Source organism: Tachyglossus aculeatus, chromosome 7, assembly GCF_015852505.1.
Source record: "Tachyglossus aculeatus isolate mTacAcu1 chromosome 7, mTacAcu1.pri, whole genome shotgun sequence".
NCBI classification, from domain to species: domain Eukaryota; kingdom Metazoa; phylum Chordata; class Mammalia; order Monotremata; family Tachyglossidae; genus Tachyglossus; species Tachyglossus aculeatus.
In genome coordinates, this window is record NC_052072.1 from 48780291 (window position 1) to 48796304 (window position 16014).

The following is a 16014-nucleotide window of genomic DNA, read 5'->3' on the forward strand; positions in this document are numbered from 1 at the left end:
TTGGCATTATTCTTGAATTCACTCTTTTTTCCATTATGTGTCCATGCTATTGTACTTAATTAAATAGTTGCAGGTTGGATTTATACCTTTAATGTTCTTGAAGCCTTCTTTCAAAGCTTTACTCTTTATGGTAGTCACCAAAAATTTTCCCTAGGTAGTTGCACTGATATCTTGTTTGGTGTTTATTTTTTCCTCAACTAGGGCCCACCTGGACTGCCTGGACTCAAGGTCAGGAAACATTTTCATTCCTGTTCTAAATGCGTTTAACCTTGTGTGCTTGGCTCTGTTTATGCTGCAGTAACCTAGTTCCCATGGTTATGCTGCTTTTCCATAATAGTCTTTGCGGGGGGGGGTTTGTTTTTTTAAAAATTTCAGTGAGAGATTTAAAACTGCCTCATTTCTACGTGTTGACATTCGACTTCTGAATTAAGAAAATGACGTTGAATTGTACCTGGATCAAATGCTATGTTATAGCGCAAGAAGCATGAGAAGGGAGAGCTTGTTACCTCAGTCTGTTCTCTGACTTTAAATTGTGAAAGTCACTGACCATAGTGAGTGGAGTTTTCAGCTTTTAGAGCAAGTTCATGTTCTCAGTCCACAGCTGTTTGGGCTGGACTTCCCATTTTACTTAACCTGAACCTCCTTCAAGATCTAAGAGCTTCAAGAGTGTGGGGCTGAAGAGTCTCCCAAATTAGTTTTGTTCTTCCTAGCCTGAATCCCACTCCAATGTCTCCTCCACCTGCTTTTCACCCTTGCTCCAATGGTGAACAATGTGGCATCTATAATGGTATGCTTAACTTGCTCTAAGACAAGAATATGAGAAACCTCATGGCCAGACTTGGGAGTCAGAAGGACATGAGTTCTAATCCCGGCTCTGCCACTTGTCTGCTGTGTGATCTCGGACAAGACACTTAATCTCTCTTCACCTCAGTTTCCTAATCTGTAAAATGGGGAGTAACACTGTGGGCCCTATGTGGGACAGGGACTGTGTCCAACCCAATTATCTTGTATCTACCCCAGCACTTAGAAGAGTGCCTAGCACATAGTAAGTGCTTCACAAACACCACTATTATTAAGAATAACAAGAGCCATGGCACAAATGTGAATTTGAGTCTCTTATCCTAATCTACTAGTATCCCAGAAAAGAACATTTAACTCCAAAATGGTCTCTCAGTGGCTTTCTCTCCTTTGCCTTTCTAAGTGGTAGAGTAGTCCCATGGTGCAGCTATCCCCAGAAGCAGAACGTGGTGGCCCACTGAAGCAGTGGCTGCTCCCTCCAGAAAGGGAAGCACAGGGATCCCAGTCCAAAGTGGAGAAGGATTAGCTGAAGCAGATGAGAGGAAACACTGGCCAAAAGCGAAGGCCAGTCAGTGGCTCTGGAAGCACGAGCTGTGGGAAGCTAGCATCCGAGGGCATCAACTGGAACAATTTATCTCCCTGTCTGCTCTATCTGATGCTTGTTTGCAACTCCAGGGACCATTCCTTAAGGCCACTGCAGGAAGATGGATGGCTCATAGTAATAATGACATTCATTACTGTGTGCCGAGCACCGTACTGATTACAGGAGAAAAGTGTGGGGAGAATTAGGAGTGATCCTTAGCAGCTCAAGAGAATCACAACCTAAAAATGAAAGGGAAGGTGAGAGTTTGTGACCGATTCATTGGGAAAGATGAAACAATAACAAGAAAATATGAGCGGCAGGGCAATAAATGATAAATACAATAAGAACAATAGAGTTTCATGGTTAGAGGAGGAGAGTTTCAAGCTCCTGTATGCTCAGAATCCAACAGTTATAAGTCACAACCACAGCCTTCCTAATGTTGGAAAAGTACAGAAGACTCCATGCTGCTGGTGTTTCCTGGGAAAAGCAAGGAACTAAAGCATTCCCAGTGCTTAGAACACTGTGTGATGCATAGTTAAGGCTTAACAAACACAACTAACCATTAAAAAAGTTTCAATGGGTGAAGGCCTTGCTATGTGATTTGAAAACCACAGTGGAATGGTTTTTAAAATGCTAAAAGTTTGCAAATTCCTCAACTAGAAGAATTTTCTTGTTTGCTTCCCCCGTCAGCCTCACACTTTTGCCAGAAGACTCTACAAGACCATTGAGAATCAGGCTATTCGGATCTCTTTCCCATCATTTGATGGGACTGTTGTTGTCTGTCATTTGAACTGAGGGACTGTAAAATACCAACATTTCTTCATGGAAAAGATTCACAGGCTAAGTGATTCATAGTATGAGAAGCAGTGTGGCTAAGTGGAAAGACTAAGGGCTTTGGAGTCCGAGGTCATGGGTTCAAATCCCAGCTCTGCCAATTATCAGCTGTGTGACTTTGGGCAAGTCACTTAACTTCTCTGTGCCTCAGTTACCTCATCTATAAAATGGGGATTGACTGAGCCCCCAGTGGGACAACCTGATCACCTTGGAACCTCCCTAGCACTTAGAACAGTGCTTTGCACATAGTAAGCACTTAATAAAGGCCATTATTATTAGTAGTAGTATTAGTATTATTATAGTAGGGGGCAAATGAAAATCAATTTTGCTTTAGTATTTGATTTTTTTACAGGGCCAGCATTGAACTGGATTTCAGTTGGAATGTTCACATCTGTATTTGTAAAACTGAAAAAAGGTTCTGTTCCCAAATCATTAGCTATACATAGGAAATTAAGGGATTAGACGCTGCATGGGCTTAATAAAACTATGATTGTAATGGAATTGTGCAATTTTTACAGCATTTTGTTTCCAGGCAGGCACTTTTTCAGTGTAAATCATTTGTCATATTTGGAGTGAAAAATAGCTTCCATTTACTCTGCTCTTTTGTACTTTCTGGGGAAAGAGCAGTCTTGTAATGACTGTTTTTCATTTAGTTGGGCTGCATTACCTAGTTTCAGATGGTTTGGCTTTTTAATTTCAGGGTGACGATGGAATTCCTGGAATAGCTGGCCCACCTGGAGCGAAGGTAAGAAAGCATCTTTTCCGGGATCAGAAAATCTCAAAACCTATGTGTAGCAAGAACTCCAGATGGAACCTCCTCGAAACTCATACTTTGGGAAGCAGCTTGGCCTTGTGGAAAGGGAACGGACATGGGAGTCAGAGGACCTGGGTTCTGATCCCGGCTCTACCACATACCTCCTGCTTTACCCTTGGACAAGTCACTTAACTTTTCTGTCCCTCAGTTCCCTCATCTGCCAAATGGGGATTCAGTGCCTCCTACTTAGGATTGTGAGCCCCATGTGGGCTCTGATGATCTTGTTTCTCCTCCAGCGCTTAGTATAGTGCTTGGTACATAGTAAGTACTTAAAAATACCACTATTATTTAGCCTCTGGGGGAAAAGGGTGTCTACTGTGGGTCTACTTCCCATAGAGCAGGGGTTATTGTTATATTGTAATAATAATAATAATGACATTTGTTAAGTGCTTACTATGTGCAAAGCACTGTTCTAAGCGCTAGGGAGGATACAAGGTGATGACGTCCCAGGTAGGGCTCACAGTCTTAATCCCCATTTTACAGATGAGGTAACTGAGGCTCAGAGGAGTTAGGTGACTTGCCCAAAGTCACACAGCAGACATGTGGGGGAGCCAGGATTAGAACCCATGACCTCTGACTCCCAAGTACTTAGTACAGTGCGCTGCACAAAGTAAGGGCTCAATAAATATCATTGACTTGAATGAGGGATTGTGGCCATTTATACAGTACTCCCTACCCCTGCTCCCATCTCCACCTGCTACTCTGGTGAAAAGTCATCCTGGTAGCATCTGGGAGGAGAGTATGAGGCACACCTTAATATTGACCTCAATATTCCCTGTCCTAAGAAGCAGAGTTGTTTCAGAGAAGGACTAATCCAAGTCTTAGGTGGCCTCTTGGCCTGTGACTCACTCTGTCATTGTAGGTTGTGTGTCATTTGTGCCTCATTAATTATAAGCCACCTTCCCAAAATATCAAATGTTCCTTTAAATGTGAGCAGTAATGTCAGTTGTCCTGGGTTGTCTTTGGGGCTGTTTCCTGGACCCGTGGGGCTATAAAGCCTGCAGTCAATATCTTTTGAGCATTATAGCTCACTCTGAGGAGTCATGTTGCTTTTCTGTGTGTGTGCATTACAGGGAGATCATGGAGCCCCAGGCTTGCCTGGCCAACCCGGGATGGAGGGTCCTCAAGGGCCTCAGGTGAGTACATTCCACCCTAGAGACTTTGCAAATTGGAAATCCTTCATGAGAGTAGTAGATGAACCTTACCTCCAAATCTGGGTCCTTGCTTCAGACTCCCAAGGGGAAAGACATTTGTTAGCTCATCATGTGTGCTGATTTACTTGTCATAGTTCCTCATCGCTTGAAGGTGGGTCCGGGCAATTTCAGAAGACTATACAAAGTTCTAGGTTTAACAGCTCAGCCTACTTTGCCCCAACTCCTAAAAGCTCTGCCCATCTTAAATTCTTGGTCTTCTGTAGCATTCTCGATGCCTGTTCAGGTTGGCTATAGTAGCATTCTGAGACTTTAGTCAGCTGTCCCAGAATCCTTTTGGCCTCCCTTTGCCCCTCACACACACATTTGATTAAAGGAAAAGGGGAAAGTACACTGCTTGACATGATTTAGTCAAGAGACTGTAACTCCTCCTTTCCACCAGATAGAAGGGATGGTTGGCATTCATTAATAACAATGGTTGTTTTGATGCCTGCTTCAAGGATTGTATTTTCCTCTCAATTCTACTGTTTCTATTTACTCTAATCTTCGGAAAGCTCCAACTACTAAGGGAAGTTGGACGAATGGAGGTATCGACACAATATTTCCCAATATTGTCTGGCCTCCATCACTCCCATCTTCTCTTCCTGTGCACCTTGTCTTCTCTTCCCCTAGATACAGATGGAGAATAGACTGAAATTTCAGTCTGTGAGTAAAAGGAAAGTCACATTCAGAGAATGAGTTAGGGAATGTCAGAACTTATGAGTAAATGGAAAACCACACTCAGGCCGGAACTAGTTCATAACCTGCTTTGTTGTCACCTTCTGGATTAATTGACCTTCCGTGCATGACTGATCATTACATCTTCTCCCCACTTAGGGCCCAAAAGGTGACAGAGGATCCCCAGGAGAAAAAGTAAGTGCCATCAAAAATTCTAAGAAACAAGTAAATCTTTTCATCTCTTTTGAAACTGTGGCCAGAATATTGAATCATTAGTTTCCCAGGTACCTAGTACAGCAGCAGCAGTGAATGGTCTTAGAGGATAAAAGGGTAGGTATGGACTGTCTGCTCACTTGTCAGACTTCCTTCTGAATGAACATTTTTCACCTCTTCCTTTTCTTGCAGGGCGAACCAGGGAAGGATGGAGTGGGCCATCCTGGTTTACCCGGACCACCAGGACCACCTGGACAGATCGTCCATGTATCACCTGAATATGTAAGTATGGTCATTTTATCTTGGCTTCTTTTTCTCCGCTCTACATGTGTGGAAGAAGCCTTACAATTATTCTGGAAGTTCAAATGAATTTTTGCTTCCCATACTCTCCTACTCCCATAGGATCATGTTGTACCAGTAGTTGTACCAGTAGCAGTGGTAGTAGTACTGTTCCTTGTCTGTGAATTCAAACCTGATCATCTCTGTGCCACATTTTTCAGAACTCAAGCGAGATGAGTGTGGTCCAGAGCAGGAATCTGGATCTAATGTTAGTTTTAGACCAAGGCATTAAGCTTGAAGAAGAAAGAGTATTTCTCAGATGTCTAGTAAATCATTTATTTTATAGTGTGCTTTCTATTTAGAATTCAATCCAGTTTATTCCACATGCTGTGTGGATTTAGAAATTGTAGGGAAGAGTGAATCTATTTCAAAATCAAATTTTTGTTTAGGAATTTGAATAGCTCAAAGTGAAAAGTAGCCTAGGTGATAGAGCAGTGTGGTCTAGGGAATGGAGCAGGGGTTTGGGAGTTAGAAGGATCTGGGTTCTAATTCTGGCTTTGCCACTTGTGTCCTGTGTGATCTTGGGCCAGTCACTTGACTTCTCTGTGCCTCAGTTACCTCACTTGCAAAAGGGAGTTCAAACCTGAATCCCATGTGAGACATGGACTGTGTCCAACCTTGATTAGCTTGTATCTACTCCCAGCATTTAGTCCAGTGCTTAGAACAGTGCTTTCCACATAGTAAGTGCTTAAGAAATGCCATCATCATTATTATTATTATTATTACAGTGCCTGGCACATTGTAAGTACTTAACAAATACCATTAAAAAACAGGGATTCAGGAGATCTGGGTTCAAATCCCTGCTCCATCACTGCCCTACTACTGTGTGACTGGACAAGTCACTGAACCTCTTTGGGTCAGATTCCTCATATGTAAAATGGGGATAAGAGATTATGAACCCCAGTTGGATTAGGGACCATGTCCAATATCATAACCTTGTATCTTGTATACATTTAAATGCTCCTATTAGAGGTAAAGAGAATTAAATTCATTAAGTGAATTTAGAGAACTTTTGGATTTTGTTCTTTTTCATTACATGGGATGTCATTGCTGTTATTTTTCAACCTGGAAATGTCACTCTGCTTTACTCTCTAATAAGATATGTATATATATCTTATCACCTAGGCCACTTTTCATTTTGAGCTATTCGAATTCCTAAACAAGAATTTGATTTTGAAATAAATTCACTTTTCCCTACAATTTCTAAATCCACACAGCATGTGGAATAAACTGGATTGAATTCTAAATAAATCTACATATATTTTATTAGATTATATAGATTAGATTACATATAATCTCTATTAAGACATATATACACATATGCTAGTCTTTTCCCATATTATAGAAAAATTTTTAAAATGCATCAGGACTAAGGCATATGAGGAAACTCTATAGCAGTACATAAAGTATTCTTTTTTCTAATTGGATGAAAAATGTTACTTTTTCCCCCTTTTTGTTTACTATTTTCTTACCAGTATTTATATCAGCAGTGGTGTCACTTTGCTCTGGAAATGTAAAGTCACTCTGATTCGAAATTATGCCTTTTTCCCCAGGACTCAATCATGTTGATTTCATTTCCAATCTGAACCCGAAATAATAGATAATGTTGCCTGCATGGAAAAGAAAAGAAATGGGAAAATTTAATGTAGTCTTTGGGATTTTAATTAGTGTTCCAGGTTAAGACACTTAGGACCAGTAATCTTGAGAGGGGTTTGAAAATAATTAAAAAGATGGAAAAAAATGATTGATATCCTTTTTTAAATTATTGGGAAGCTGGGGTTTAAAACATGAAACTCAAATTTTTAATCAAATTTCTCAATATTGTGTTTTTAAAGAAAGCATCTACAAGTTTGCCAGGGCCAGAGGCAGGTAGCACATTTGATTTCCAGTCAGTTCTGTTGCATTTCTTAATTAAGGATTCTAGATGTATATCTGACTGAGCAGCATTTGATCATAATTGCCTGCATAACAGTGTATAGTTTGCACAGGGTAAACCAGGAAATGCTGTGTTCTCAGCACGTGGTTTGACCTCAAACTTCTACCATTTCTAATTCAACCTATTTGATAACATCATTTGTCATATAAGCCTAGAAAAGAGGTGGTAGAGAAGCGGTCACTTTTCTGTTTTTGCTAATGACTAGGGTACCTGCTTGTCTTTTTATTTCTATTAAATAAATTCTTAAATTAGCCTCACACTTTTATTTTTGTTCATATTTATGAAAGAACTTTTAAGAATGCTAAATTGCATGATTTAATGGAAAGAGCATGGGCCTGGGATCAGAAAGACCTGGGTTCCAATCTTCCACTCATCTGCTGTGTGACCTTGGGCAAGTCACTTTACTTCTTCGTGGTTCATTTGCCACATCTGAAAAATGGGGATTAAGACTGTGAGCACCACGTGGGATATGGACTGCGTCCAACCTGTTTAACTTGTATCTATCCCACTTCTTAGTACAGTGCCTGACCCTTAGTAATTGATTAACAATATCATAAAAAAGGAATGCATTTTTCTGGACTAAGCAGGTGCTGAAAATAAAGGATTCAGTAGCACCTTCATTACAATACTGTGGTACTATTTATTCCTCATTGACTTTCTAGCTATAGCATTTACTGCCAAATACACTTCCAACTTCCTTCTGCATCATCGTATTTCTTCACATTTTCTCTCTATCTCCTAGTGCTCTTTCAAATGCTTTCAACAAGATAGAAGCCTCAAACACTAGCTATTCCATTCTCTCTGTTCATTCTCACCTACTCTGTAAAGCTAACCCTGCTACTTATGCATGAGACCTAACCTCTCATCTCTTAAAAAATTTTCCTCCTCTTTCTAACTGCTACCTTCTGGTTCCTCTTTATCCTCTACTTTTAAATAGGCTGCAGTCTTTTGTCTACTGAAAGCATTACCCCTTGACCTCCCCTTATCACAGCTTCCAGACATTGCCAGCACTCTTCCCTTTTTCTGTTTAAAATGTCCAGTGGGTTCTAGGCACCCACTGCCTCTATTTTCTCTCTCAAATTCACCTTGCAATCTAGATTTTTTTTGTCCTCAATTCAACTGAGAATACCATCTTTAAAGTTTCCAGTGACCTTCTGGTGAAATCTAATTATCTATTTTCAGTTCTAATCCTTCCAGAACAGCTCTGCTCCTTTTGCCCTGTCTGACCAACTTTTCCTAGAAATTTTCTGCAGAGCTTGGTTTTATAGGCACAATACCAGGTTCTCATCCACCACATTTTCCATTGCTGTCTCTACTTCCTCTCTTCCCAAACTAACTGGGGATTGTCCAGGGCTCATTTCTGGGCCCTTTCCTTCTCCTTGTTTCCATTCAGTTGGGGAGCATGTCAGCTCATATCATTCCAACTCCCAGCTCTAGACAAATCTACATTTTTGACTCTGAACTCTCTCACCTGTTCTACAATCCATTTTCTTCCTTCCTTCAGGAAATGGATGACCTGCCATACCTTAAACTTAATAGTGGAAAAATGGGAGCTATAACCTTCCATTTTAAACCTTCTTCTTGAGCTTATCTTTAACCTCCCTGTCCCTCAAACTCACAGTCTAGACTGTGAGCTCACTGTGGGCAGGGATTGTCACCCTTTATTGTCACATTGTACTTTCCCAAGTGCTTAGTACAGTGATCTGCACACAGTAAGCACTTAATAAATACGATTGAATGAATGAATGAATCTTGTTGTCATCTTTAGTTTCCCGCACTGAATCTATTTCCAAGTTGTGTTTGTCTTTCCTCAGTTATATTTCACCAATCCATCCCTTACTCTCCACCTGACCAGCACTCCCTATTTACCTAATTTTTTCCTGACTAGATTAACAGTTCTCTTTTCTGGCCTCCCTGTTTCCAGCCTCTTCAGTCTATTTTACACAGAGCCATAGTTAACTTTCTAAAGTAGTCAGTAAACATAGCCTCATCCTCAAAAATCTCTAAACCTTTTACCAAGAACACACTGAATGTATAGCACAATATTAGACTTTTAACATGCATGATGGCAGGGAAACTGCCATTTCATTAGTGATACTCTGTTGCCAAGCAGTTTAGGCAACACATGAATCTGGTTACATACTTAACAGCAAGAGATGTAACAATAAAGTAATAAAGCATTTTAAAAAGTGCTTAATCAATTCATCAATAGCATTTATTGAGTGCTTACTATGTGTAGATCACTGTACTAAGCACTTGGGAGAGTACAATACATCAGAAGTTGCAGATGCATTCCCTGCCTGTAATGAGCTAGATGGCATTGAAGTTCTTTCTTTAAAAAAAAAAAAGGATTTCACATGATAGCCCCCTCTTTAATGGAGACCAGATTGAGCATTTTGGAGGGAGTTGTTGGTCCCATGACAATTAGTCACACTTGAATGGAAATTAAAATAATCAAAGTCCTACACTGCAGCCTTTACTTATTTATGTAGTGTTGATGTGTGTTCATCTTAAGAAAGAAGTGATCTATAGTTCTAGGCCAGCCTCTATGTTTGCTAAGTTTGATGTCATAGTCATCTTAGCTATCCTGGAAAATAGTGTTTTTTTGTTGTGTTGTTTTTTTAATCAGTGTTCAGCCTTCATCTCCACATCAGAATTTGGCCTTTTTATGCTGGTTGGGTGTGAAATTATTTGGAAGTCCCCTTCTTAGTTATTCCTCTATGATTTCCTTTGCAGGGTTCAATTGGACCAAAGGGAGACTTAGGATCGAAAGGCTATTGGGGTACTCCAGGACCAAAGGTAAGACAGCTGAGTTTGATTTTCCCCAACTCTTTCTCTTAGCTGAAAATAAATTACTTTCCAGATTGATGAGGTCTCAGCCTAGCTCTAAGTTTATTGAAGTTCAAGAAAGAAAATCTTTAGTGACTTTGAAGAGCCTTCAAGTAGAACATGGAAAAAGCCTTCAATTGTGGATAGAGGGTGGAGCATACAAAGCTGGTAAAATTTAGGTGGAGATAAAAGATAAAAGGCTCTTCATGATTTACAGAGTTTGAGTTAAATGATATGGGCTCTTAGTATAATCTCCATTCCTATTGCCTGTGTGCAGACTCAGTAGAACATGATAGAAAATTGAAATATTTGACGTCAAGATTCCATCTGATTACCCCAAGTAAAGGCATTCCCAGCAACGTGGCCTATTGTATAGAGCACAGGCCTGGGAGCCAGAAGGACCTGGGTCCTAATCTGTCACTTGTCTGCTGTGTGAACTTGGTCAAGTCACTTTACTTCTCAGTGCCTCGGTTACCTCATCTGGAAAATGGGAATTAATATTACGAGCCCCATATTGTGTCCAGCCAGATTAGTTTGTATCTATCCTCACACTTAGCACATAGTAAGCGCTGAACAAATACCTCAAAAAACCCACTAACTCTTTGATTTTTGCCTGATACTCTAATCCTCTCAGCTCAGTTTGTTCCCTTCCTTGGAAAGGAAGAAAATGCCCTCACCTTCCCACACAAAATTTCTATCCTATCCTGTTTTTTTTTTCCCTTTTGAAATTATGAAAAACAAACTGACGGTAATAATAATAATTGTTGTATTTGTTAAGTGCTCCCTATGTGCTGGGCATTGTACTAAGCACAGGGGTAGATACAGGAAATTGGGTTGAACACAGTCTTTTGGTCCAGTGGATCAAGCATGGGGATGGAATCAGTAGATACAGATTCTAGTTACCAATCTGCCCTGGCCTACCCAATGAGCATGGGAAATTTAACCTTTGCTGGGTCTCAGTTTTCTCATCTGCATAATGGAAATAAAACACTTGCTCTCCCCGACACTTAGGTTGTGAGTCCCATATGGGACAGAGACTTTGTCCCCATCAAATTACCTTCTATTTCATCCAAACCTTAGGACAAATAGTTAGTGCTTAATAGATACCAGTATTATTAGCTATACTGTAGATAGTTTTGCCAATGAAAGAGCTTTCTTTGTGAGTTTAATGTAGTTGCTATCTTGTGGTCTGTTCTGAGACTTTCCTTTCTTTCATGATTTTACCTTTTTCCACATTTCAAGGGTGAGAAAGGAGAGCCAGGAACGGTTGTTGGTTCTGACGGCATGGTCTTAGCACCTGGACAGAAAGGAAACAAGGTCAGATTCAAATTGTGTTTAATCATACTGGAAAGATTGAGATGTGTTTCCCTTCCTCATTGTTATGGGAAAGGTTGAAACACTCGGTAAAGAACAGGTTTTCCCTCAAGTGGGATGGTTAATTGTGGGGCTGAATCTTTGGAGGTTAGGATTTTTTAAATTATTTTTGGCCAGAGAGGACCTATTCCATCTTCAAAAGTGGCCTGTGTTGTACTATGCCAAACGCTGTTTAAAGTTATATGGCAGGGGTAAACATGTAATACTCTAGGCTGAAGCTGGTGATCTATTTAGTGATCCTGTATTGAAGCAAATTGCACTATTGCCTCTGCATGGAGTGGAAGGCAACTGCATTTATTTCAGTCAATCAGTGGTATTTACTGAGTGGTTACTGTGTGCAGAGCACTGTACTAAGCTCTTAGGAAATTACAGTACAACAGGGCTGGTAGACGCGTTCCCTGTCCGCAATGAACTTACAGTCTAGAGGGGGAGACAGATATTAATGTAAGTAAATCATGGATGTGTTTACAAGTGATGTGGGATTTATGGTGGGGTGAATATCAAGTGCTATAAAGGGTGCAGATCTCAGTGCATAGGGTAGGAATCCAGTTGCAAATACATTTATTTGTTCCACCACCTCTGGAAAAGTTCCCATTTAACTTCACTGAAACTCGATGATCCATACCCTAGCCCACTATACATAGTTTTAATTCCTCATAGATGCTTGAACAGCAGATGGGAATTGATGATGTGTTACTGGAATCATCTTCCATGGTTTTATTACTGAACTTTGATTCATTTGTTTGGGAGATAAGGAAGATTACAGACAAACCCCAGGCAGGCGGTTTCCTTTCTTTGCTTCAATGCACATGGTCTTGAGGACTCAGCTAGTAACTCTTTTGGATGGATGAGCACAGGACAGGGAAAATCACGGTAAAGCCTGGTGAAGAGAATCCAGAGTGGTGCCAGAGATGCTAAGAATTCCTCACCTTTTATGGTAGACTGATACTTCAAAATTGGGCACTGTATGTTTTTCACAATTTATCCATGATCATGCATGGGTCAAGCAGGGAAGAAATGTAAGAAAAATCACTGTCACAAGAAACATAACCGGAATTATTTGCATCAGTCGGTCACAACGTAGTGGCACTAATGACAGCTTCTGCTTTTCTTTGGCACAGGGTGACCCAGGCTTCAGGGGACCCCCTGTAAGTGACATTTTTTTCTATCAAACCTGATTAATAAATCTAATTTATTTAAGTATACATTCAAGGAATTTTGTAAATCACCATATAAATTAGATATTCCAGGTGACTTCTGTAATTTTCTTCTGAGTTCTGTATTTCACACACCAATAAACTAGCCCACAAGCCAACTGAATAAACTGAGGGATGTTGAAAGGAAATAGAAGTTACCCCTCTATCCTAAAGGTTAAATGTGCCCAGCTAATTTCCTTGAGTTTATTGCATCCCGGTATAAAGCATCTTGGAAATAAGGCAGTTCTCCTTTAAGGGAATAATTTCACTCCTAAAGAATTTTATGTTAAGAATCCTGACGTCACACACATGAGCACAACTATTTCTTCTGACCCCAAATCTCAGTATATCCAGAATGATGTGTGTTGAAGAAAGAACACTCCCTTATTCCTCAATGGCATACTGCAAAATAGCATAATAAAAACACTTGCTAAGGTAAACCTGTCTGCTTACTTTTGTGGCTTCCAGAAAAATCAGATGTAGGTGGTCAGTCTTAACATATGAATATATTTATTTTCCCAATAAATCTAGGTATGAGACTCCTGCAAATAAACTGAGTGGGTAGAACCTTTTCTAGGTCAAAAATTTGGAATACTTTCTCCAGAGGAAGCTGATGCTTCACATCTCAGTATGACACCTGCTGATATACTTTGGATGCTCATACCTCAAATATACATATACATATATACTGAGATTTGTAGACCCTATATATCATCAGTGGTATTTAATGAGTGCTCACTACGTGCAGAGCACTGTACCACGTGCTTGGGAAAGTACAACAGAGTTGGCTGACATGCTTTCTGCCACAATGAGCTTTATAATTCTTGTCTGAAAGGGAAAACACTAGACATGCACATCTGCTATTTTGTGTTTCTACTTTCTAGACAAGGTCTTGTTCTGTTCTTAAGTTGGCACATAACTAGAAAGAAACGCACGGCACACATGAACCTCTTTGCTATATGTGGCACTCTTGTTTGTACTTTGAATTTTGGGTTTCAACTACATATGAAGCATTTAGTCTGTCAGTCGATCGTATTTATTGAGCACTTACTGTGTGCAGAGCACTGTACTAAGCTCTTGGGAGAGTACAATATAATAGACACATTTCTGACCCAACAACGAGCTAACAGTCTAGAAGATGAGCTTACTACTTAGATCTGTCATGAGGAAAATCAAATCCTGACTGTGTAAGTGGCACTTGCATTTCCTTACAAATGTTCCTGCTGACTCTCCAACTCTTCCCTCCACTTTAGGGTCCTTACGGACGACCTGGGCACAAGGGTGAAATCGGCTTCCCAGGGCGACCTGTAAGAATTTTTATTCCCTTGTTTATTTTCTCGTTTAAGAGTTTCTAATTTCCAAAGGTCCAGGTCCAGATGTAGTTTTCTGCCTGCCCAGTGGTTCCCTGCAACCTCTGCTTTGGCATTGCCCTCCTTTACACCTGAGCACGCTGCTCATGGAAAGGATTCATTGTCATAAGCAGAAGTGTGGCTGGCAGGGCGGTTGTGTAACCACCTACCTCTGCCACCTTTGTCATACACTGAAACCTCCTTTGGTTCCTCGGACTAACAATTGCAGCCAGAGTCTGCAGGCCATAATGCTGATTGAGCCAGAATCACATGTTAACATGAGGCAGAGACACTCCATCTGTTTTTCTAAGATCTGCTGTCAGGGTCAGTGTTAACTGAGAGTTTTCAAGCCAGCTTGAAGCCATGCCCAATTTCTGTCATGGCCATCTCCCTTCTGTTGCCATAGAGCAAGCATGTTGGCATATGAGAGTGATGGAAGAGATTGAAGTTGAATTCATGCAACAGCAGAACTACAGAATCAAAATTAGGATGTGTAAGGAAGAGCATCCCTCACACTGTTCCTCCCAGCATCCCCTATTTCCATCATTGGACCGAATTCAGGGTTGGGAGGACATCATTTTAACTCTGTATGGCATTGCTTAGGCTCTTATTTAGAAAACGAAAGAGTCGAGGAGGGAAGGGCAAAGGCGTAGGTTTCCAATAAGCCCCCTTGTGCGTACAACATCTTGTTATTCTCTCTCTGTCAGTACACCAGACCTTGTGATGTGTCTGATGGCACAACCAGGGCAGAGGATCTAGCTGGGAAATAGAAATCGTAATGAATCGTGTCACACTTAAACATGCTGCTCTCTTCTCAGGGTCGTCCTGGGATGAATGGGCTGAAGGGCGAGAAAGGTGAACCAGCAGATGTCAGTGGAGGATTTGGCTTCAGGGTGAGCATCCCACAGCATCTGAAAAGCCTGCTGCTAGTCTGACGACAGCCGAAGTGTGGCCGGCTGCGGGTCATTTTTTCAGCTTCTATTCATTGTGATGCCGCCAAAAAAGATGACGTGATTGCTGTTGTGGGCCCTTTTCCTCCTGAGGAGACAAAGTGCTTTCAACTAAACAAGGAGAGTGGTGTGGAAAACAACATCGTGTGGAGGGAAAGAGGAGGAAGAAGAGCAGGAAGGCATATAGAGGGAGGGGGAATGGGAAGTGAGGGGTAACAATGGTGGGAGAAGAAGAAAAAGAGAAAAAATTGAATGTTTATAATTGCTCAGGGATAGAAGAGTGCTCCAGATTGTCTCTTCAGGAAATATTTTTACCTTTGAATTCAAGCTATTTCCTCTAATGACAATATAGGTCAGTCTTCCTTCATGCTTCTTTCTGAAGCATTTACAGAAAATCCATAAGGGTACCTCCAAAACACCCAAAAGATTAAATAGTTCACAATCAGCTAGCTTTTTGGAGGTTCAGAAAGTGCCGTTACAGTGTTATCCTTCTCTTAACCCCAGTGAAGTTTCTATGTGGAAGGCATTGCCTTTGAATAAACTGGTTTCTTTCTGAGCCTCTGAACCCAATAGGAGAGGAATTTGAAGTTCAGATTTCCCTTCCTGTAGCATGTCTTAGGAAATTAGATTTCAGATCTGCTTGCCTCAGTGAGTTGGTTTTTAACTTTGCAGTTGTTCTTTTTGCATGAACAGATTCCAAACCTGTAGCATTAATGTATGTGCATATGGTCAAGATATTTTTGCTTCACCCATGTTTACAAGTGGATGTTTTGCAAAGAATGTTTACAGAGTTTAGTCCTCAGGAACATCGGTTCTTCCATCGCAGCTCCGGGAGGTGAAGCATCTTGCCCTTAGCACTCCAGCACAAAAATAGGCTTCCTACAGGGCTCCTTTCCCTCCCATGGCGGTAACTAAGCTCATACCCACCAGC

General features: G+C 40.8%; 1 protein-coding gene across 1 annotated transcript in view; it reads left to right on the forward strand.

Moving 5' to 3' along the window:
* COL18A1 (collagen type XVIII alpha 1 chain) overlaps positions 1-16014 on the forward strand; it is a 108882-nt gene that overhangs the window by 71087 nt on the left and 21781 nt on the right. The window contains exons 17-26 of the mRNA XM_038748676.1: positions 202-228; positions 2916-2960; positions 4103-4165; positions 5057-5092; positions 5303-5392; positions 10122-10184; positions 11457-11531; positions 12710-12736; positions 14038-14091; positions 14952-15026. Coding sequence (XP_038604604.1) covers positions 202-228; positions 2916-2960; positions 4103-4165; positions 5057-5092; positions 5303-5392; positions 10122-10184; positions 11457-11531; positions 12710-12736; positions 14038-14091; positions 14952-15026 — 555 coding nt within the window. The remainder of the gene's footprint in view (positions 1-201; positions 229-2915; positions 2961-4102; positions 4166-5056; positions 5093-5302; positions 5393-10121; positions 10185-11456; positions 11532-12709; positions 12737-14037; positions 14092-14951; positions 15027-16014) is intronic.